The following is a 23964-nucleotide window of genomic DNA, read 5'->3' as shown; positions in this document are numbered from 1 at the left end:
GGCACAGTGCTGCAAAGAACAGGGGATGCGTCCACCACAGCCCCTGGAGGCAGGAGACCCAACTTCCGAATTTCACAGGGTGGTTGTTGGTGGGGGCGGGCTATCTGAGCTATTGGGCACAACCTTTGACCTCTGTGACATCATCGGAAGGTTATATTTATATAGAGCAATATACCAAAGTTCCTTCAACACCAGTATGTAACAAGCGCCAGGCTGCCCTGAAGTGTCCGTCTGTTGATGTCAGAAAGGACAGTGTCAAACTCCGGCCGGTGGTAGCAATTCCAGGGGGCCCAGGTCCATTGGCAGGCAATACCAAGGGAAAGTGAAAAAGCGCTATGCGTGCGTTATAGGCATGCCCAGTGGCGGTGCCTGTGGACTTCGCCGTACTTGAATAAGTGCTGCGTGGCTCGTGCAAACCAGGGAGGGGGTCGCCAAAGCGCCCAAAGCAACATAAAAAAAAACAGTACAGGAAGCCCGGCGGGAGCCCACCCGGCCTTTGTGAATGCCGCATGGTGCGGCCAAAGAAGGATTTCAGATGGGGCTCCTGTGAGCAAGACGGAGCCCCGCATGTTGCTGCAGTGACCGGCTGAAGACAGAGACCAGCCGAGGAGCAGTGCAAGTCCCCACAAGAGCCGGTAAGTGGGGTGAGGTATGCTGTACATGTGGGGTGAGGTATGCTGTACATGTAAAGTGCGCCACGCTTGGAGCTTGCATGCGCATTCAAAACAAGGTGGGGTAGGTTTGCTTGCAATTGACATGTAAGCTTTTAGAAAACAAAACGCGAGTCAGTTTGTTTTTTCTCCTGCAAGTTATTCTAACGCCGTTAGAACGGAAGGGGGACAAGAGATGTGCACATCGCGTGCCGGGACGTGCGTGTTCACAACCTCCAGTCGCCCCTGCGCGTGCCCATCTCCTGTCTCCCTTCCGAGGCAAGTCAACAACAATAGATCTCGCTAGCGACAGCGCTTCGCGCTGCATCGCCAGGCAAGAACTAAAAAGGACAGATATAGGCTATTTGAAACATATATAGCCTATGGAATTATTTAAATACGACTTGATTATGTTACAGTGGGACTCCCATCTCGACGACGGGAAATGATTCAGGCATGTGAATCTATGAAAGATACCCTAATTATGGATAATTTATGTTTCCATCTCACATGCTAATCCATCACTGTTACTAAGCCCTTTTGACAATGAAGAACTGAGATTTGCATTCTATTTTTCAGGCAGAAAATCCTCTCTTTGCCAATCTGTAAACAGAAATTTCTTCTGGACGAAAGTAAGCATTTTAATTATCCACAATTAAGGGTCTAGGTTATGTGCACATATACCAATTTAGCAGCTACCAAAGAATAAACACCGTTAGAGAATTTGTAAAATGTAGGAGATAATAAGACATAGCTTCACCTGTTACAGAAACACTGGTCAGCTATAATAGGTAAAACTTTAGAAGAAAGACACTGAGATGCTCTTTTAGCGAGATTTCACAAGAAGTGCACTTGGTAACACTGGATAGAGAGGTGAACTACAAAGTAGTGTTTGCTTGCTATCTATTCCCTTTCAATCTTTTACCAGCAGACTACTGATACCTACTGGAGTGGTAATGGAGTAACAGGTTATTTTAAACATATTAGGTGGGCTTGCCCACATATTAAGCAATTTTGGGCTGAAATTGTTGCTGAAATGAAAACTATATGAGTTCAGGAATTTAAAATCCAGATGGCAATCACAACTGGAGTAACTCTAATGGGGAGTCCCTGTAGCCTCATACCCAGTACATCCAAGAGCACCAAACATTTTCCATTATTAAACTATACAAGCGCCAACTATGAGATATCCTTATAAATGTTAATCCATATCCTTGGATTCACTGCCCAGCATATTATTGAAGAAGAAAATGTCACTTACTAAAACAAGAACTGTAGTTCTCCACTGTAGGAAAGTAGAATGTGCTTTCATGTTCACCCCCACTTTTTGCTGATGTTATTCTGTTTTATGACTAGTCTGACTGGGATCTTGCTAATCAGGACCCCGGTCACTGCACGTTCTCCCTAAATTTGACAGTGGTAAGTACTTTGGTACCTTCCTAATTGGCTACTGGTGTACCCTTCTAAGTCCCTAGTAAGAAAATAAGTTACTTACCTGTATTTTCAGTTATCCAGTATTGGTAACTTTCATAGATTCACATGCCTGAATCATTCCCCGTCGCCGAGGCAAGAGTCCCACGGTATATAAAAAAGCAGTGCCAAAAGTAAATTACAGTAGTAGGCCCTATGAGAAGGCTTGAGGCCTAGATTGTGGTAGCCTATCTACCTCATTATGCTAAAAAGACCAAAGTATTTGCTCCAACCAATAGGCTTACAGCACCCTCTAGAAACATCTTTGCAGAAGCACTTCTCCTCAGATTTTCGTTAGCACAAGTGGGAATGAGTATCCCAAACTTAGAGAACTGAATCTCCAAGGAGGAGGGTGGGGGCATGTGAATCTATGAAAGATACCAATACTAGATAACTGAAGTTACAGGTAAGTAACTTGTTTTCTTATCCAGTATTGGGGTATCTTTCATAGATTCACATGCCTGAATCAGAATAGCAAGCAGTAAGCCAGGCAAAAGTCGGTTACGGACTGTGGGAGACATCGTGGTGTACCCCCATAAACTTATATTTAACACCCAACAATTGCAAAGTAAATGATCTACTAATAAAAACATGTCTAAATTCAAAAGAGTAGTCATCTAGTACTCCACAGGAAAGGAATATTAGCACAACAAACAAGCAATCTGCTAAACATGCCCTTCTTCTATATCAACAAAATACTGAATAGTATACACACATTATAAAATGAACCAAACATTGTTACATGAATATTTTCTTATGGAAACAGGTGACGTAAAACCGCTTGACCAACTGCTGCATCCTCTTGATTTGCTGATTGCAGGCAGTAATGTCTTGTAAACGTGTGGACATTCTTCCATGTTGCAGCACGGCAAATGTTCTCTAGCGTCACTCCTGCAAACAATGCTGTAGACGCTGTTACAGCCCTTGTAGAGTGAGACCTTACAGTCTTTTGTACTGGTCGGTTAGCCTTAACGTGGCAGAAATGGATCGCAGAAGCTATCCATCTGGAAATTGTGGCTTTAGTGACCGCTTTCCAAAGTGTAGTTTGAGCATAAGCCACGAATAGCTGATCTGACTTTCGGATGTTTTTTGTTCTTTGAAGATAAAACTTTAAACATCGTTTAATGTCCAAAGAATGTAGAGTTCTTTCCGCCGGGGTTGTCGGATTTGGGAAGAAAACCCGCAATTTCACTGGTTCATTCAGATGGAACCGAGAAGGCACTTTGGGTATGAAAGTTCGAAGAGTGACATACTCTTGAGAAAAATGTAAGAAAGGTTCTTTGATAGTGAAAGCCTGAATTTCTCCTATTCTCCTGGCAGAAGTTAGGGCTAAAAGCAGGGCGACCTTCCATGTCAAGAATTTGAGGTTGGCTTTGTGGATCGGTTCGAACGGGTGCTTCATCAGCTGTGAGAGGACCGTGTTGAGTTCCCATTCCGGTGGTGAAGGTTTAACTGGAGGATAAGTCCGGAAAAGACCCCTCATGAATTGTTTTATCAGTGACGAAGAGCATAGTGATGGAGTGTCAGCCACCTTCCTGAACCTGTATAAAGCCGCTAAATGGACCTTGACGGACGAGAATGAAAGACCAGAGCGAGCCAAATGCAGATTTTTTTCTGTTTGAGCTTCGATAGGGTGTAAAGCGTTAGAAGTACACCAGGAGCAGAAACGCTTCCATTTGAGACGATAAGTCTTCAACGTGCTCTGGGCTCGTGCTTTCTTCAAGATGTCTCAGCAGTCTTGAGGAATTTGTAGGTGTTAAAATTCTAAGAAGTTAGGAGCCATGCATGCAATTTCAGAGATTGAGGGTCTGGGTGAAGTATCTGACCCCCGTTGCGTGACAGTAGTGTTGGAATCGGTAGAAGTTTGATCGGAGGCTCCTGTGACAGCAACATGAGCTCCTGAAACCAATATTGACGAGGCCATCTGGGAGCAATTAGAAGGAGACCGCAGCTCTCCAATTTCATCTTGCGCAACACTCGCGGAATCAGCGGGATCAGAGGAAAGGCGTAAGCATAGATCCCTGACCATCGCATGGACAGGGCATTCCCTCTTGATCCCTGTTGAGGGTATCTGCTGGCGTAATACCGGCATTTCCTTTTCTGGTGGGTCGCAAATAAATCCAACGTTGGTTTGCCCCAAATCTGAAACACCTTGATCAATTGCATGTTGTCCAGCTCCCACTCGTGGCAATCCGACAAGGATCTGCTCAGTTTGTCTGCCAGGGTATTGTGCAGACCTTTGACATGTTCCGCCTTGAGAGTTATGTCGTGAAGCGTTAGCCATTCCCATAACTCTTGAGCCTCTTTTGATAGTGTAGCTGACCTTGTTCCTCCCTGCTTGTTTACATAAAACATGCTGGTGGTATTGTCCTTTCGGACCAAGACTGAAGACGTCGCGATTCTGGGGAGGAACACTTGTAAAGATAGGAAGATGGCTCTCAACTCTAGACTGTTGATGTGACATTTCTTGTGTTTGTGAGACCATTTGCCTTGCACCTGCAAGTCTTGGAGATGGCCTCCCCAGCCCTCCAAGGGCTGGGTTGGCCAGTCTGGACGAGTTTGCAAGAATGTGAGTCCTTGTCTTAGATTGTGAAGTTGTCTCCACCATTGAAGAGCATCCACTATGCGTCGGGTGACTTTGATAATGTCCTCGAAAGAGCATGTTGCTTGCTTCAATTGAAGATGTAGCTCCTCCTGTAGAGGCCGCATTTTGAGACGTGCCAGCGGAATGAGATTTATGGCTGAAGAACACATTCCCAGAAGTGAAGCAAAGAGGCGAACAGAAAGTGACTTTCTTTTGGATAGCTTTATGGCCAATGCCTGTAGACGGAGCTGCCTTTCTTGAGACAAGAATGCCTTGCATGGTATCGGGTCCAGACAAGCTCCTAGGAAAAGTAGGATTATTTTCCGAACCAATTTAGACTTCTTTTCGCTGACAGTGAGACCTAGGGATGCAAAGAGATTGCGGCACACTGTTATGTCGCTCTGCACCCTGCATTTTGATGGACCTTTGACTAGCCAGTCGTCCAAGTACAGGAACACCTGGATCCCTGATGAGCATAGTGCTGCCGCTATTGGGGCCAGGCACTTTGTAAAAATCCTTGGCGCCGACTTGAGGCCAAATGGGATTACTTTGAACTGATAATGGGCGCCAGCCACAGTGAAACGGAGATACTTCCGATGTTTTGGATGGATTGGGATGTGGAAATATGCGTCTTCCATGTCCAAGGAAGCCATAAAATCTCCCTCTTTGAGGCAATTTAAAATTTCCGAAGGAGTGACCATGCGGAAACCCTGCTTCTTGAGATATTTGTTGAGTTTGCGCAGGTTCAGGATCGGTCGCCATTCCCCTGATTTCTTTTTTATGAGGAAAAAACTGAAATAGAAGCCTGTCCGCCTCTGATGTACTGGAACTTTTTCTATAGCGTTCTTGAGGAGCATTGAATGAACTTCCTTGAACAATAAGTGAAGACGAGGGGGAGGGGACCCCTGGGCGGAGTTATTGGTGGTCTGTTGACAAACTCCCGGGTGTGACCATGTTGTACTAAGACCAGTACCCACTGATCGGATGTAATCCGCTGCCACTGTTCTTGAAAGGCAGATATATTCGCGCTCACAGGGAGGGAAGGAAATAAGGTTGGTGCCTGGCTGATCTCACTGTTTTCTGTGAGTGTCTCGCCCTTGATTGTTTGTGCGCTTTCGTCCACCTTTGGCGAGAGAAACTAGCTGTTCTGGACTGGCGATAAGAAGATTAATAACTTTGCCGGTACTGAGGCTGATATTGCCTGCCTTGTTGGTAGTAGTTTCCTCTAGAGGAGTATCCACGTCCTCTAGCACCTCTAAAAGATCCTCTCTTAAACTGCTATGAACCTACGGATCTTGCAGTATCAGTATCCATCTTGATTGCCTAAAGAGCCTCGTCGATGTGTTTTTCCCAAATAGAGACTCTCCATCATAAGCCATGTCCAAGATCTTAAGTTGGACTTCGGGCCTAAAGGTGGTAGCCTTTAGCCAGCCCTGTCGCCTGAGAACTGCAGCTCCTGCCAGCTGTCTAAAGTTCATATTTGCTATATCCAAAGCGCAGTCGATGGTTTCTGCCGCTGCACGTTCCCCCTCCATTAAGATCTTGCGTGCCTCCTGCCTTTTATCCTCTGGGATTAGATTAATCAAACCAGCCATCTCGGACCACATTTGGCGATCATAGCGCCCTATAATCGCTAAAGAATTTGCAGCTCTGATCGAGGCAGCAGTCATGGTGGAATTTTTTTTACCAATAAGGTCCAAACGACGCCCATCCTTATCCGGTGGTGTAGTGATGGGGGTGGCTGGGTTTTTCGATCTTTGCTGCGCGGCCTGCGAGATGACCGAATCCGGCCGCGGGTGTCCAATGAGGCATGCAGGACTAGTGAGAGGAGCTCGATATTTTTTATCAATCCTTGGTAACACTGCTGGCACTGAAGCAGGGTTTTTCATCACCTTGACACCTTCTTTCCAGATATAATCTATAATAGGAATGGCTCCCGACACCTTCCTAGTTTCTTCTTTAAAACCATGAAGGAAACATTCTGTTTGCTCCACTGTCACCGGCAACTGAAATCAAGTTGCAGCTCGCTGCATGAGGTTATGGAATCCACCTATGTCTTCAGGCAGTGAGTCTGAAGGTTGTGGGGTTGGTGGAGACGGCAAGGGAATAACGTAGTCCTCCCACGGATCAAACAGAGGATTATTAGGTAACTCTCCTTCCTCTATTTCTTCATCCGAAGAAGTGTCCAGGGTCTGTGTAGGTAAAGCAGGTTGTCGAGTTTCCGTGACCGGAGACCTGGGCGGTGGAACTTCAGGTTGAGGAACTGGAACAGCAGGTTGGGCTGGAGGCACGACCTATTGAGGTGGAAAACGTCGTTTATAGTCTGCCAGCATAGCCTGTAAATCTTGGATGAGGCTTGGTGGTAAATGACTGGCCTCCGAAACCTGAGACCTCCTCCGGTATTCTGTATGATGAGGCACTACAATGTCCTCCTGATAATAATGCCCGGAATAAGTATCTTCTTCTTCATCATCCTCCTGGCATTTAATATTTAATTCTGAGGGATGGTGAGCTATTCCAAAAGCTCCCTCATTGTCATCATCCTCAAAACTCTTCTCTTTGTCATCAGCATAAGTCTCTATGAGATAAGAGGGCATGCGTGGCGAAATGTAAGATTCTTGCTGCCTCTGGTATGATACTAATTGAAAGGTCTTTGAAGAAAGCGGGGTAGAAAAAGCCGGTTTCACAGCTAAAGGCTTAACTGAAGCAGTATCTATTGGTCTTGATGACACCAGTGATAATGGTGTCACAGTCGGCGTCGAGTACGACGACGAAGAAGGATTCGTCGTCGTCGTACTCGACAGGACCACCGTCGACAGACTCGACGTAACTGCCGCCGACGGACTCGGCGTCGACGGGACAGTCGTCGACGCGCTCGACGTCGAAGGGGCCGCCATCAACGGACTCGGCGTCGATGGACCTTGCTTCTTCGTTGACGAGATGGTCGTCGACGGTACCGCAGATGACTTCGTCAACGAGGGCTTCTTTGTCGACGAGGGCTTCTTTGTTGACGAGTGCTTCTTCGTCGACGAGAGTTCTTCTAGCCACAATGCAGATTCTAGTAGACAGGATAGGAGAGGTGATGGCTGTTGTAGAGATCATAGCCGTCGAAGAAGAGGTAGAAGTTCAAATGGTAGTCACAGGTGAGGAGACAGAAGAGCTCTTACTCACGGTTAACTTTGAAGATTCCTTGAGAGCTGAGGCTCCAGAGATAGAAGATGGAGATCTCTGTGAAGAGCCTGAAGTGGAGTGGGAGGTTTTAACATGTTTTCTCCCCTAACTTGGATAATCATCTTGAGATTTCGCTCTCTTACAGGAGGTAGAGGCTCTGTCTTCATCAGTAGAAGAGGGTTTTAGCCATAAAAGGACTCTGGCCTCCCTATCCCTTATATTCTTAGAAGGGAAGGTGTGGCAGATCTTACAATTTTTTACCTCATGTTTGGGATAAAGGCAATAAATGCAGTCCTTATGCTGGTCATCAATATGGACCCTTTTCTTCTCGCATGTTCTGCAAGGTCTAAACAAGGCCTTCTTGTCAGATACCCTGAAGCTTAGAGAAAACTGAGTCAAGACTCAGGGAGACTCCCTTCCACACGACGTGCTGTGAAAATCTGAGGAGAACTGGCTCTGCAGTGAGGGTTCTAGAGGGTGCTGTAAGCTGATTGGTTGGATCAAATACTTTGGTATTTTTAGCATAATGAGGTAGATAGGCTACTACAATCTAGGCCTCAGGCCTTCTCATAGGGCCTACTACTGTAATTTACTTTTGGCACTGCTTTTTTATATACCGTGGGACTCCCGCCTCGGCGACGGGGAATGATTCAGGCATGTGAATCTATGAAAGATACCCCAATACTGGATAAATGGTATTGAGGTGCCCAGGGCATATGTACACCAGAGATCTCCCCTGGACTGCAGCATGTATTGCAGCCTGTGTGAGGTGGTGCTTGCACATCTCATAGCAGATGTAAGTTTCCTTATATCTGAGATCACTACCCTTAAAACTACCTTTATAACCAAAAAGTCCCCCTTAAGGCAAGCTCTTCAGTCTTGAGGGCAGGGTGCATGGTTATAAGTGAAAGGGTACCCTGCATGAGCAGAATACCCCTACAAACCCCAGAGTCAATTCTCCAGGCTTTGTAAGTGCGGTCAGACATTTAATAAAAATAGTGGACATCTAGTCACTGACAAGATGTCTAACTATATATTGGCTGCAACAAAGCTGGTCATATTTGGTATCAAACATGTTGGAATCCTACCCCAATACCTATTTCAGTGTTGGATGTATGATCCCATGTACTGGGGAGCTCCCCTTGGGTGCCCCCCCTATATTCCCGGTACCAGCCTCTCGGGGTCTAACAGCAAGCTAGTGCTGCTGCCAACCACAAATATGTTGCTGCCCTCCTGCTGCTGAGCTAAGCTTGAGCGGGGAAAGGTAGAACAATAGGTGTTCTATCACAGGGAGGCATGACCACCTCCCAGACACGACTTAGTGTAATGGACTGGGGTGGGGTGGGAGTGCTTGCCATCACCACCAGACTGCTTTGAAGAGCACATTTGGTGCCCTCCCTATATACTCCAGTTTTAGCCAGTTCAGAGAGCCCTTGGCTTCCGCTCTGGCGCAGAACTGGACAAAGGACATGGGAGTATCCTCCTCTCTGACCAGCCCCTCCCCTCCTCTGGGAGAGACCTCTGAATCTTTCGAACCCCTTTCTAGTGCTTACCTGTAGATGGCTCTTCAGATTTGTCAGATTCAAAATCCTTAACCACTTCACCTTTGATCATCTGGGCATCTGGACTTTGATGGAGTTCGTATGGAACCGAGACTGCACAAAGGAAGACACCTGCTGCTCCTCGTCTCACTGTCCTGCACGTCTTCTTTGTCATCTGTGGGCATCACGGACACCAGAGAAATCTCCCTTGGAGTGAAGGAGTTACTCCCCTGCATCTGCAGGCACCGCAATGAAGCTGACCGGTCTGCTTCTCCTGACGTCCCACGGACTTCGAAAGGCTCAGCAACACAGGTGGTGGTTCAACATCTCCCTTGAGACCTGACCTGTCCTCTCAGCAAGTTTGAGGCCAGTATCCCTGGTTAGAACCACTGGAACACAACCTCTGTGAACAGTATTCTCCAGAGCTCTTCGGGCTACAAGAAGCCCCAGCCTCCAGCATCTCTTTCGGCCAGGATCTTTGTCCTCACAGCATACTCTACACCATGGGCCACATCTTTGGTGAGGTGCTCAAGGTCCTCTTGCGACTCCTGTGCATTCGGCCCGTGGGTCCTCTTGAGGGTCTTCTTTTGCTTCAGTGGGCTTCCCTACGTGCTCGGGGCCTGCTCCAACTCTCCTGCAATTGGTGAGTCCCTTGGACCTTGTTGGTCCCAACTTTGCTCCTATATCGTTTACCTCACCAGTTACTGCTGCCAAGGCTTTGACCCAAGCCTCTGGTTCTTGACTTCCAATGTGGGACAGCTCGTGAACGGCTCCTGGTCTTCCACAGCATCGCCTGGTCCTCAACTGCACATTGTGGTCTACAGTAATTTCTGATGTCACTTGGCACTTATCCACCCAGCTTCCCTGGTGTAGGCATCCTGGTTCCTCGGGTATCCACGGGTGGAGTGACTCTCCAACCTTCCATCTTCCACAGGGTTTCTTCAGGGTTCACTGGGAAGTGTCCTTCTTCGTCAAAACTGCAACAGTACCTTTCCCATTGACTTGCATTGAGCACACAGCTGTGTTTCCATTCTGCACACAGCCTCCGTGAGGCTCCTGGATACTTACTTTGGGTGGTTCATTCGGCCCCCAGCTCTTCTGAGTATTCTGGTCTAAGTATGGACCTCGGTTGCATTTCGCATTCCACTTCCTTAAGAAATGGTTTGGTCTCACCCTGGAGACCACTGTGTATTTGTGCTTACTTATCTGTTTCCATTTGAAATATGTGTATTGTGTTAGTGAGTGTATATAATAAAAAAATATATTTTTATAATACACTGTGTGGTTCCTTTTCGTTTTACCTACAATTTACGATTAGTTCTGGTAAAACTAGCTGCTTAACACTCCTTCTGGATTAAGCCTGAAGGCTGCGCTCCACCTCTTTCTATGGTTGTCTAAGACCACCAAACTCACCATATGGGTAGTCTGAAGAAGTGCAAGGTGTTTCACTTCAATAAGTGTGCACCATACACTAAGCCAGCCTCCCGCACATGGTCTAAAGAATCCTTTCTTAGAATGTTGTGACATGGCCAAGGGTAAAATTGGAAAGAAATATTCGTCTGACCAGAGAAGAAGTTTCCTGAAATCAGAAGGTCTGAATAATACCGGAACAGAGCTCAGATAGACTCCCTTCACATGACGTGCGGTACAATCTGAGGGATCTACCCTCTGTGGGGAGTGTTCTAAAAGGTGATGTCGCCTGACTGGTTATAGACCAAGTTTAGCCCTTTTTTTGAAAAAAAGGCCACGAGGCTATTAAATTCATGGCCTAGTGCCATCATAGCATATGCTTACTAATCTTCTTGCTTTGATATAGTACAGTGAGATTCCCACTTCTACATTGGGTAATGATTTGAACATGGGTATCTAGGGAAGATCCAATTCTGGAGAACTGATGTATCCTTCCCAATTTCCTCTGTTATCATACATCTACTTTTGGGGGGTGGGGGATACAACAAAATGGATCCTACTATCACATATTTCAGAAATCGATTTTGTAAGTCATTTATACTACTTATTAGACATGACTTTTATGGAAATACCGTGTTCAAAAAAAGATATTAACAAGCCAAAAAAGTGTTCCAGATCTTCCTGACTAGGGAAAAGAATCTAACTGGCTTAGTCGAGGGCATGATGTTATTGTGCAGCCTGCAAGAGTCTTAGAGGGACAGTGTCAGATTTTCACTGCTTGCAGTACTTGTATTCAGTCCTCATTTCCTACTTTACTTTTTCCGTGCAAAATAATTGTTATTTAGCAGTGGCACCTTAAATGTAATTAACTTTTTTGTTTAGAATTTCTTTATGAGATAAAAGACAAAAAAATGTTGCCTTATCAGGCATGCTTTGTAGGTTTGTGTTGTTTGCATCTGAGAACATTTTATTTTAAAAACTGTGTTCTGTGATCCCAAACGTGAGCAGAGCTACTCCCTTTTATGACTAGCCAACAGGATCATGTGGTGTGCAAGGATGCCATCTTATTACATATATGTACCTAGCTTAGCATTTTCCTTTGTCTTTTTGTCCTCAAGCCTTTAGGGTGATACATTGTGCTGAACAATTGATCAAATTTAACATACACTGACGTAACATTTAGATAAACATTTCAAATAGCAAACTATTCTTTTCAGTTAGTCATATTCTCTCATTTCAGCTACTGTTACATACTATTCAACCAGGACTAAAAGAGCTTACCAGGTTCTCTTGTTGTAGGTTAGTGTCAGCTGCTGGCAGGTTCACCATTCTTGGTATTGCTGAAGCTTCACAAAACTTAGGATGTAAGGCTTGCTCTACAGGATGGCTACAAGCTGCAGCATGAACAATAGCACAAGGTGTTCCTTCGATGTGATTGGTGTGTGCTTTCACTTCTAACAAATTGATGCTGTGGCTTATGGCTCGACGTGGATTTCCAGAGAAATTATACTGGACTAAATCAAGATAATTTTCAGGCTCCTTAATAGGCAGAGAATCAAATGGTCTACCATCACCAACAGGTGATTCAGTTTGAAAAGTGTGTTCTTTAATTTCAAATTCTTTGGGGATAGATCGGTTGGAGAGTTTGGCATTAGATTTGGAAGTTGCTTCACTTTGTGGAGAGTATGGGGATGATGTTAGCCTTATTCGTGAAAGTCTACCAGATTGAGAGTCTAGGTATTCACTAAATGGTGGCTCATAAACAAGGCTATTGTTCAGGAGAAACAAAGAGTCTGGTACTTTCAACAAGGCAGATGGGATCTGAGCTGGCACTGAATCTACAGATTCCCCATGAGGAGACATTGTCCTAACCGATACCTCTCGTGACACATGCAGTAGCTGCAGGTGGGACATTCCTAATAGCACACTCCCAGCAGTAGGTGATGTCACTTCCAGCACCTGAGAGACAAAGAAGAAGAAAAATAGATATTCAATCTTCACGATTTTAGTTACATTAAATAGATACCATCTCACATCCAAATTCGGCAGGCAAGACCCAATACAATGCTATATTTTCTATGATGATAGTTTCAGTGTAGAGTAGTCAATGTGCATGCATATAATCCCCTTATCAGCATGACTGCATATCTTTTTGTACTGACGTTTTCAGATTCAGTTTCCTCTGAGCACATACAAGACGACATACTATCTGAGACATAGAAAAGGCTGATGTAAGAATCGCTACACTCTTACTTTAGTTCTATATAAATAAGACGTTAATTTAGGAAAAAAGATATCAGTATTAGAAAGAAAAAGAATAATTACTTACCTGTAACAATAGCTATCTATTGCAACCACTGCAACTGAATTCTTAAAAACGGATTATCTCTGTCCCCGTGGCTTGAGGGGGCTCGTCCTGAGAGGCCGCTCCGGCCAGTCATCGGTGGTGGAGTAGTGGGATTGTGCTCCTGGAGCAGATCTTCCCTCGGGATTGCTGACCCCGGCGACCATCGCTCCGTGAGTCTGCCTACCGGCTGGATTTCTAGATACCGGACCCGAGACGAAGAAGGGACCTCCGTCTTGGGCGTTGGCCTATCGATATCACAGGGCGGCCATTTTGTGAACTCCGGCCTGGCAGCTCGGCCTTCCTAGTGCTCTTTGTGTGGCGCTGCCCCCGACTGGTGTATAGCTGCGCCTGTACGGCTGCTCTCTTTGCCGGACAGAAAGCCTCGACATCCTCTACTCAGCTGAAATGTCGAACGCTAGAGGACAGAGAAGGGGTGACCGAACCTTGCCGGACATGCTGGGGCGCGGCGCCCTGCGTAGTGGAGGAACTCAACCCACCACGACCTCCCCGGCCCCGGCCAGGGGTGCAGATGGCGGAGAGCCCCCGGTGACAAGATCATTTCTTGAGTGGCTCTTCAGCTCCCTACGGGAGGACTTTCAAACGCTCAAGCGTGAGGTGGCCGGGGAGGTCCGTGAAGTACGGAGAGAGACGGACTCCCTGGGGGAGCGTGTCAATACAGTGGAGGAAGCGGGTCACTCCAGGGACGAGGAGATCACCCATCTGCAGCAGGAGGTCCTGCGACTGCGGGAACAACAGATTGAATTGCAGGCCCACGCCGAGGACCTTGAAAATCGATCCAGGCGGAATAACATCAGGGTCCGCGGAGTGCCGTCCGGCGAGGAGGGTGAAGACGTGACTGCATACCTGGTGGCCCTCTTTCGTGCAATTCTGGGGGAGTCGGAAGACTTTCGGATCCGCATAGACCGAGCACATCGGGTGGGTCGCCCCCGCAGAGCCACGGCGCCCGTCCCGGACATTCTGGCCTTCCTCCCGGACTTCCCACTGAAGGAGCGGATCCTCCGAGAAGCGCGTGGGCAGCAGCCTTTCCGATTCCGAGACCACCCTGTGACCCTGTACCAGGACTTATCCACGGTCACGCTGCAAAAGAGGAAATCGTTCAAGATCGCTACCGACTTCCTTCGGGAGCAAGGGACACAGTACTCTTGGGGGCACCCTTTCCGCCTGATTTTTCGATGGAACGGTACTTTGCACCAGCTCCGGTCCCTCCAGGATGTCTGCGCGGTGCTGGGCCTCACAGCATCAGATACGGACACCCCGGCTCCGCGTCGGAGGCGAAGCACTCGTGACGGCTGGCAGCAGGTGGGAGAGAGGAGCTCTCCACCGTCGGAACGACCGGGCTCGCCCACGATCCGGGCGGACATGGCGGCCGCCATCCAGGAGGCCTCCAGAGTGGCGGCGAATGGCGAAGTGGCCCTAACGGCCTGAACTTACTCCGGGGGGAGTCTGCTCTAGCTTGTTCTTTTTGCAGGTGCGGGGATTCGGGGGGAGGGCTGGGAGGAATGGCGAGTGCTGGAGGTGGTGGCTGGACGTCCACTAGACTGATTTACCACGGCCTTGTCCGATAAGGACCGGACTGGGACAATGTCTTTTTTGCAAAGTTTGAGAAGTGGGGTGCGGGGACAGGACTGGCGGGGGGATGCTTTGATTTCGGGGCCAAATGGGGGGGTTTGTTGTTGGGAGTGGTGTGGATTTGGTTGTGTGGGATCTCGGGGGGAGGGGGGGGTCTTTCCAGTTGCGGGGTGTTGGGGCTCGGGGACTGTACTGTGCCATGGGATTGTTCATAGTTGCTCTGTGCTGAGGCCTCGTGTGGTGACTGTAGGAGAGTAGGGTCTGCAATCCTATGATCACCCAGATTTTTTGCTTTTGTTTCACTGGTTTACGACTTTCTCTGGCTGTGGGCCTGCTAATCAGACCCACAGCCTGGCTGTTCTCTTTCTAAATTACGAGATGTACCCTAGGTGCATTTACCAATTGGTACTGGGCCACCTTATCAGACCCTGTAACTCAGGGCATAGGTGTACCCAGGGCCGCCAGGGGCTGCAGCATGTATTATGCCACCCCTGGCTGGCCTCCTAAATTTGACACAACTGGCTGCATGACAGCTGGGGCGAAGTCGTGTAATCACCCTTTGCTTTAGATATAGTAGCCCTATATCTAACCACACGATGGACACCCGAGTTCCTATCAGTCACTCCTATGGCAGGCCTTGACAATCCTGAAGGCAGAGTGCGTGGGCTCGTGTGAACTGTGCTCTGGCCCGAGCCGAGCCCGGTTGCAGCTTGCGGAATCAAGACCCAATGGCTGTTCCATGATAACGCGTACCATATCGGTAACTTCGGTGTCGCGTTATCAAGACATGTCGAGTAAGGTGTCATACGAATCGGGATGCTGCCCTCTCACCAACCCTGGTGACGAGGTTAGCATTCCACCCTTCTAGAGGGACACGACATGTACGTAACTGTGAACCCCGGTTAAAGTTAACTAAAGCCTCAGCTCCACAAAATGGATGCTGCCACCCCAGACACAGGTCTGACCTCCTGCTGCTGGGAGTCCTTCCAGCGAGGAGCGCTCGGACAAAGGGTTTCCTGTCGAGGGCGGTGTTCGCACCGTCCCAGACAGGGTTTGTGTATTCTGGGTAGGTAGGGCTTTTGCAAGAAGGTGACTGCGGAGTGGCACCCCGGTGCTCACTACGCATCTGCCGGTCAGAACCAGTTCCAGGGGCGCCAGCGCTGGCCTGGGGAAAGTCCGGCAGGGGAGAGGGGTGTAACTACCCCCCTTCCTGGTCCCACCCTTAGGGCAGGACCTAGTCATGTACCCGCCCCTTTCTTTAGGATAAAGACCAGAGCGGGGACCCTTCCAAATTAGATCATCTTTGAATCAAGAACTACTTTCTACGAAAGGACATTCGAGACTCTTCTCAAGATTTCTCCCTTGTGACTAAGGAGTAGTCACCCTGCATCAGCGGGCACCATCTAAGAACTCTGCGGTTTGCTGCAAGTCCTTCCTCAAGGATCCGACGGCCCAGCTCGACGAGAACCGGCTTCCCTGGCACCTCTGACCTCTACCCACGTCATCAGCCCAGCTGTGATCTGTGGGTGCGACGAGACCTCGAGGGACCGGCCATCATCAGAACCTGCACGCTCTTAACCAGCACGACCATCGAAGCAATTCTCTGGTGAGTGCTCTGGGGTCCGAGAAGCCCCGACCCTGAGCCGCTCCAGCACCGAAGTGCAGTCTCCCAGCATCTCCACGATCTGCGTGGGGCCCTTCTGCTCGCTGCTCAGCACGTTGTCTGGTCACTAGCCGCTGGCTTGTGCCCTTCTGTGACGACATCCGATAATCATCACTGCTGGTCTGGTTGCTCCAGACTGGCCCTTGCTTCCATCTTTGCGAGAAGCACCCCGGACCCTCCTGGTCCACTCAAGACGCCATCTTAGGCCTACCACGTTGCCCTGAGATCTGCCAAGGCTTGTTGCCCCATCCTGGGCCCAGCGACGCCGACAGCATCATCCTTCGTGGGACAGCTCGCACCTCCACCGTGGTCGCCGACAACGCCTCCTGGTCCGTGAGACTGCAGAGCCTAGCGTCGCCCACTCACCTAGTCGAGGTGACGGCCAACCGGTGCCTTCCTGGTACCCTCTGACTACTGGCTAGTAGTACGAACTTGGTCCCCTCTGCTTTCAGGTATCATCAATCTCTGATCCAGGCTTGGATCTCTACGAACTATTCATCACTGGTCGCCGGCCAGCAACTCCTTTTCTTCCGGCTCCTGGCTCGTCAGCGAAGACCCCGACGCCTGTAAGACTTGTGCAGCCGCAGCCCTCGTGGCTAGGTAACTCGGCATTTCGGTGCCTGCATAGCCTCTTTACTCTAGGGTCCCGAGTCCCTCGCTTCCGACTTGCCTTATCGGGTCCGCCCGAGACCTTAAACTTTCCGTGTCCTCGGACACTTGTTTTAATTGTGCACTTGAAGTATTTTCCTAAGAGATTTGGTTTGTGCTTAGTACCCTGTCCTCATAAAGAGTACAGGGCTGTTGTGATTCTTAATAAATATCTTGTTTATTTTCATAACACTTGTGTGGTGTCCTTTCACTTGGTGTTCAAGGGGTACATGTGTGGTAAACAGCTGGCTTAACGCGCCCTCTCGAGTCTTTAGCCTTAGACTGCTCGTATCCACGCTACTAGGATAGCTGGTCTATAGGTTGACTTACAACCAATCACCATAAGGGTCGTTTGGAACGATACATAGCGGTCGCTAGAATAGCGAACGCTGCATATCGGGCCAACTTCTCACAGTGACTTCCATGTTTGCCTGCTGGGCTTTGCTTCTTGGTATGTGCCCCATTGATTCCCCTCCTTGATGGCTCTTAAAGTGATCACTCTAAATGTGAAAGGGCTGAATAATCCGGTTAAGAGGCGGGCTGTGTTATCTTTGTTGGAAAACTCACAGGCGGATGTCTGCCTGTTGCAGGAGACCCATTTGCTAGCTAAGGACTGCTCAAGAATGCCTACCCCCAAGTTCCCCACGCAGCTGTTCTCCTCTAGCGCTTCTAAAACGGCTGGGGTGGCGATCTTGTTCTCTAGGGGGTTCAGGGGAGAGGTCTTGCACAAGGTAGCGGAACAGAAAGGGAGACTTCTGGCATATAAGATCAAGATGGGGGGTTTAGCACTGACTGTTGGCGCAATCTACTGCCCCAATGACCACCAGGACCAATTCTTGCACAGGGCACTGGAGGACGTGGCGTCCACCTCTGATAGGCACATAGTATTGGGGGGTGATTTGAACCTAGTTTTCGATGCAGCATTGGACAGGTCTGTGCAGCGGCGCCACCAGTTGGGTGAGCTTTCGGGCTCGATTCGCACTCGACTGGAGGAGCTGGACTTGCATGACATGTGGCGCCACCTTCACCCTACCACCCGCGCATACTCCTACTTCTCACATGCTCACAGGTCCTATGCGCGACTAGACCATCTACTTGTGTCGGGTCCAATGCTCCTTTTGGCTTCGAACGCAGATATGGGGGTCCTCTCTCTTTCCGACCACGCGCCGGTGGAGGGCGCTTTCACTCTGCCGCCGGTGGTTCGGCCGAGAGGGGTCTGGCGGCTCCGAGACACGCTATTGCATAGGCGGCCGATAGTGGACCAGATCCGCGCGGCCATTTTGGATTTTCAGAGTGTGAACGATAATGAGGATACCTCTCGTGCGACACAGTGGGCAGCCCTGAAGGCTGTGCTCCGGGGCGAATTTATAGCTATCTCCTCGGCCGAGAATAAGGACCGACAGCTCAAGAGGGATGAGCTCACCCGGCAGGTGAGGGAGCTGGAACAGGTTCATCATAGGACGGGAGCCCCCAGGGTTTGGAGGCAGCTGAAGGCGGCACGGAAACTCTTGGCAGCCCTGGACACGGACCGGGCGGAGTATGCGATGCTCCGCCTGAAACACAAATATTACACGGGGGCGATCGGTGCGGGCGGCTCTTGGCCAACAAACTCAGGGTGCAACACCAACAGCAGTAGTCCGAGTGAACGGAGGCAGCTCTCAGCCCTTTCCCATTGAACGGGGTACGCGACAGGGGTGCCCACTGTCCCCTTTGCTCTTTGCCCTATACATGGAGCCATTTGCTCAAAGGGTTAGGCAGAACCCCGACATTGTCGGTGTCAAGATGGGTGAATTCCATCATGCGATCAGCCTGGGCGCGGATGATGTCATTCTGACGCTAGATGACCCGCGGAGGTCGCTACCGGCTTGCATTGCGGAACTGGACCTATTCGCCGACGTGGCGGGCTTCAAGGTGAACCTAGGGAAGTCAGCCGCCCTTGACATTTCGCTTGCTAGCGCCACCAGAGCGGAACTACAGAGGCTTTACCCTCTGAGCTGGTCCAAGGACCGGATTCCGTACTTAGGGATCCTGTTGGCGCCCTCCCTCCCGGAGATGGTCACGGCCAATTATGCGGCTTTGAGCACGAAACTCAGGGAGGAATTAGGCCGGTGGGACAAGGGTACGCTGTCGCTGCTAGGTAGGGTGGCCGCGGTGAAGATAACCCTCCTGCCTCAGGTGCTTTACCTCTTCAGAGCGTTGCCGCTCCAGCCCCCCGCGGGGTGGCTCGCAGAGACCCAGTCTGCCATCGCACGGTTTGTATGGCAGGGCCGCAGGCCGAGGATCAAGAGGAGCATCGCTATGCTGGCGCCCGACTCTGGGGGGCTGGGGATACCGGACTTGCGGAAATATTTCCAGGCCGCCCAACTCCGCTATCTGGTGGAATGGAGCCGGTGGGAGTCTGATAAGCACTGGCTGTTAAAGGATCAGGCGGTGGCGGGCAGGACGCTACAGGAAATACCATTCTTGAAGCGGGCCCATCGACCCCCTAACCTCTACGCGTCTTTGGTGACGTGGGACTCGGTGGCTGTTAGGCACGAGCTTACTACCTTCCCCTCTCCCTTTACGCCGCTCTTTGGCAACCCGGACTTCGGCCCCGGGATGGAGCACGGTGCTTACGAGCGCTGGCGGGCGGCCCGCTGCTGCACTTTGTATCATTTGTACAGCCCTGAAGGAGTTGTCCCCTTCCAGGACTTGCGGCGGGATTACGGCCTCCCAGAGGCGGAGCGCATGCGATACATGCAGGCGCGTCACTGGGCACTACAACCCCAGGTGCGCGATACGGCAAACCGGGAGATCACGGTGTATGAGCGCTGGTTAATCACTCGCACGTCGGACGCTAAACTTATCTCAGATTTGTATAAAATGCTGCAGCCCCCCTCCTTTCACATTCACAACCCCGGTCGGGAACGATGGGAGCGGGAGCTCGGGCGAGTGTTGAGCCACAAGGAATGGGAACACATCTCCTTCCGCGCATGTCACTCGGCCTATCACACGGGTCTTACAGAGACCTTCACCAAAATCTCGACCTACTGGTACCGCACTCCGGAGAAACTGCACGAGATGGACAGGGCAATACCAGGGACGTGCTGGCGCAACTGTGGCAATACTGGTACACTAACACACATACTGTGGGAATGCCCCCTTCTGGCTCCTTATTGGGAAGAGGTCTTGGGTGAGGTGGACAAATGCTTTGGGATAGAACTGCCAAGGTTCCCTGCCTATGTTCTACTGGGATTGCCAAATGGGTTGATGTATCCCCTTAGGTCCAAGAGGGGTAGACAGATCGCGATTGCTCTGGGGTCAGCGGTGCAAAATATTCTCATACATTGGCGCTCTACCACACTTCCCTCTGTAGTTGGCTGGCTGCATAGATTATGGCATGTCCTTGGAACGGAGAAGATGTCCTTAGTAGCCCTGGGAGATACTGATACCTTTGAGGAACTGTGGGCGCCCTTTCATAGCCTGTTGTGCTCTGAGTTTCGGGAGATCACCTGTCCCAGATACCTTAGGTTGTTACGGCTGACGCCGCCACCGGACCCGCCTGTCTGACCGGACGGGGTTGGCATTGTATAGCGGGGACTACTGGAGGGTCGAATGAAGAGAGAGCTGAAGGTAATGGCACAGTACAGGGGGTGGGTTGGGGTATGGTAGTTGGGGGGGTTCTGTATGGTTAGGTAGGTTTTTGGAGCGGGGATGCTTCTCCACCCTTCCCCCCCCTTTTTTTCCCATCCCCACCCCCTCTTATTTACTTTTTCTTTGCCCCCCCCCTAATTTTCTCTTCCTCTCCCCTCCCCCGTCCTTCCTTCCCTCCCCCTTCCCCCTCCCCCTCGTTATTTGTATGTAACCACAGGCGCGAAAGCTGTGTTCCCGAGTCGGATGAAGCCTATTGAAAAGTTGTAACTGCTTTGCTGTATTTGCTGTATAATACGCACCGATTGTGCGGTTTCTGTGGTTTATCTTTTTCTTGCCCTATTGTATCCTACCCCACCCTGCTTCAATAAAATACTTTAAACACAAATTAGATTATCCTGATTTGACACTCTACAAAAAAGAAACTCTGGACTTCGACGTTCTGCTCTACAGAAGACTGAAGAAATCTACCTTGTGGCCAAGGAGTGACCACCCTGCATCTGCAGGCACCACCAAGCGTCCTAGCGGTTCACTTTGTCGTCTTCCTGAGTAGATCCAGACTTCAGAGCCCGACAAGACCCGGACTCCCAGACCTCTCTGAGACACGTGGGACCGGCCATCTTGGAGAAACTGCACTTCGCTTCCAGCACGACTTCAGAGGCATCCTCGACGAAGTGCTTTGGGGATTGAGAAGCCCCAGCCCCGAGCAGCTCCTGCACAGAAGATCAGCCCTCCAGCATTCACGAGATCTGCATGGGGCCCTTTTGCTTGATTGCTGCTCGACGCGTTGTCTGGTCACTTGCCGGCTTGCGAGTGGCCTCCTAGACGACGATCCTTGAAATCCACACCGCTGGTCTGGTTGCTCCAGACTGTAATGTAATGTAATGTAATGTAACTGTTTTTTATATAGCGCGGGTTACATACACTCCAGGGAGCATCTTAGCGCTTCAGAGTGTAAACGAAACAGGGGAATTTGTTCGTGTGATAGGGAGTGTTATATCATGTTTTTACATTGTGTGTTGGATAGGGTGTAGATCCAGGTTTTGAGGGTCTTTCTGAAAGTGGTTTCTGTGGGGATTTGTCTGAGAGGGGGCGGTAGTGTATTCCAGGCTTTGGACCCCAAAACTGCCAGGGCTTTGCCTCCCCTGTTTTTGAGTCTAAACTTGGGGATGGTAAGGAGGTTGTCATCTTGGGACCTCAGACATCGGGAGGGGACATAACGTTGGAACATGTTTTCGATGTATTTGGGTCATGTTCTGTTGAAAGCCCTAAAGGTGATTAGCAGAATTTTGAACAGCACCCTTTTATGTATTGGCAACCGCTGCATGCTGCACCATTTGTAATTTGTGGCAGACTGTCCTATTAGTACCTGCATATACGCTGTTGCAGTAATCGATGCGAGAGGTAATGAGGGCTACTGCCACCATCTTCCTCGCTGCGAATGGGATTAGGTCGAAGAATTTACTGAGCCCTTTTATTATGCCGAAGCAGGTCCCTGCCACGGCTACTGCTTGTTGTTGGAAACTCAGGAAAGGGTCAAATTTTATCCCTAGGTTTCGTACTGCATTGGCTTATTTAGGTGGGACGATAGCGTCTTCTGGCCACCACAGTGTTGGGTTGAATGAGTTCCCCTTTCCAAAAGGTAGGATCTCGGTCTTCCCGAATTGCGTTTAAGGTGACTCGTGCTCATCCAATGGAATGCGGCTTTTAGACAGTTTTTAAGCCTGGCCTCTGCTTCGCTGGTTTCGTCCTCACTAGGATGAGTTGTGTGTCATCCGCATATGAGATGGTGGCTATGCCAAAGGATGATATAAGGGTAATCAGGGGGGCCATATATACATTAAAAAGTGTCGGGCTCAGGCAGGAGCCCTGGGGTACACCTGAGTTTAGTGGTATCTCTTCTGATCTGAACTGGCCCAGGGTGACCACTTGTCGTCTGTTTGTTAGGAAACTTTTAAGCCAGCTCAGTACCTTTCCGGTTATCCCTGCCGCGGCTAGTCGGTCTATCAAGATGGTATGGGACACCGTGTCGAAAGCCGCTGACAGGTCTAGGAGTATAAGGACTGCTTTTTTGCCCTGGTCTAGTGCTGCTCTGAGTGTTTCCGAGGAAAAAAATTAAAGCTGATTCCGTTGAGTGCTGTGCTCTAAAGCCAGCTTGGTTGGGGTGTCAGATGTTGTTGGCCTCTAAGAAGACAGTGAGCTGTTGATTTACTTCCTTTTCTGTAAGTTTACAAAAGGTGGGGAGCAGGGAGATTGGTCGCAGATTGGTGAGAATGGTGGGGTCTGGCGATGTTTTTTTTGTAGGGGTCTTACTGCTGCCAATTTCCATTCCTCGGGGACTACTCCTAAAGTAAGTGAAGAGTTTATAATGTTGTTGATGATGGGATTCACGATCTCCACCAGAGTGTGGAAGACATAGCGGGGGCAGGGGTCGAAAGAGGAGCCCGATTGGATTTTTAGGATTTTTGCCTGGGATTCTTCCAAGCTGACATGCTGAAAGAAGGATAGCTGGTTTATCGTGCTAGTCTTGTTTATTCGGGACTCCTCCAGGGGGAGGGGGTATGGGAAGTCTTTGGTAAGCGTCTGTATTTTATTATGGAGGTAGTCAGCAATCTTGTTGCACAGGGTTTGGGAGGGGGGAATGTCTCTCTGCATGGTTTTGGGGTTGATATAAGAGTTGACGATGTTGAAGATTTCTTTTTGTTTATTGTTGCTGTTTATTATGGCATCAATGTAAAAGTCTTTTTTGGCTATTTTTATCATCCCGTGGTAGTGTCGGCGAGCCACTTTATACCTGGTCAGGTCGGTTGTGTCATACTTTCTGCGCCAGGTCCGCTCTAAAGCCCTGACCTACCTTTGTTCTTCCTTTAGGGTTGGGGAAAACCAGAGGGCAGAGGCATTATGTTTCCTGTTTCGTCTTGATCTTGGTGTTGTTTTGCCATTCTCTATAGATAGGGCATCCATCCATTCCCTAAAGGACTGGCTATCCTTCCCAGGGTCCCCTACTGATAGCGGTATGGTTTCTAGTGCCTTAATTAGAAACCCCGGTTGTCCTGTTAGGTCCTTCCAGTGGGGCCCTCCCTGGGGAGCGCATGGTTTATTCCCATGTTTGTGTGTCATTATCCCCTGGAGTTCAAAAGGGATATAGCTGTGGTCGGACCAGGTTAGTTCTTGGGGGTTTTTTACAAGGAGTGTATCCAGGTTTGAACAGATGCAGTCGAGGATGTGTCCTGCATTGTGTTTGGGCATGGTGGTGAGTA

The 23964-nt window shown here is 49.4% G+C and overlaps 1 protein-coding gene across 1 annotated transcript in view; it reads right to left on the bottom strand.

The window, feature by feature from the left end:
* Window positions 1-23964, bottom strand: part of TSPOAP1 (TSPO associated protein 1) — a 2768302-nt gene that overhangs the window by 899710 nt on the left and 1844628 nt on the right. Inside the window, exon 28 of the mRNA XM_086954028.1 lies at window positions 12108-12785. Coding sequence (XP_086810154.1) covers window positions 12108-12785 — 678 coding nt within the window. The remainder of the gene's footprint in view (window positions 1-12107; window positions 12786-23964) is intronic.

This window comes from Lissotriton vulgaris, chromosome 2_1 (genome assembly GCF_964263255.1).
Source record: "Lissotriton vulgaris chromosome 2_1, aLisVul1.2, whole genome shotgun sequence".
Taxonomy (NCBI): domain Eukaryota; kingdom Metazoa; phylum Chordata; class Amphibia; order Caudata; family Salamandridae; genus Lissotriton; species Lissotriton vulgaris.
Note: the sequence above shows the minus strand (reverse complement) of the source record. Positions and strands in the feature narration are given on the sequence as shown.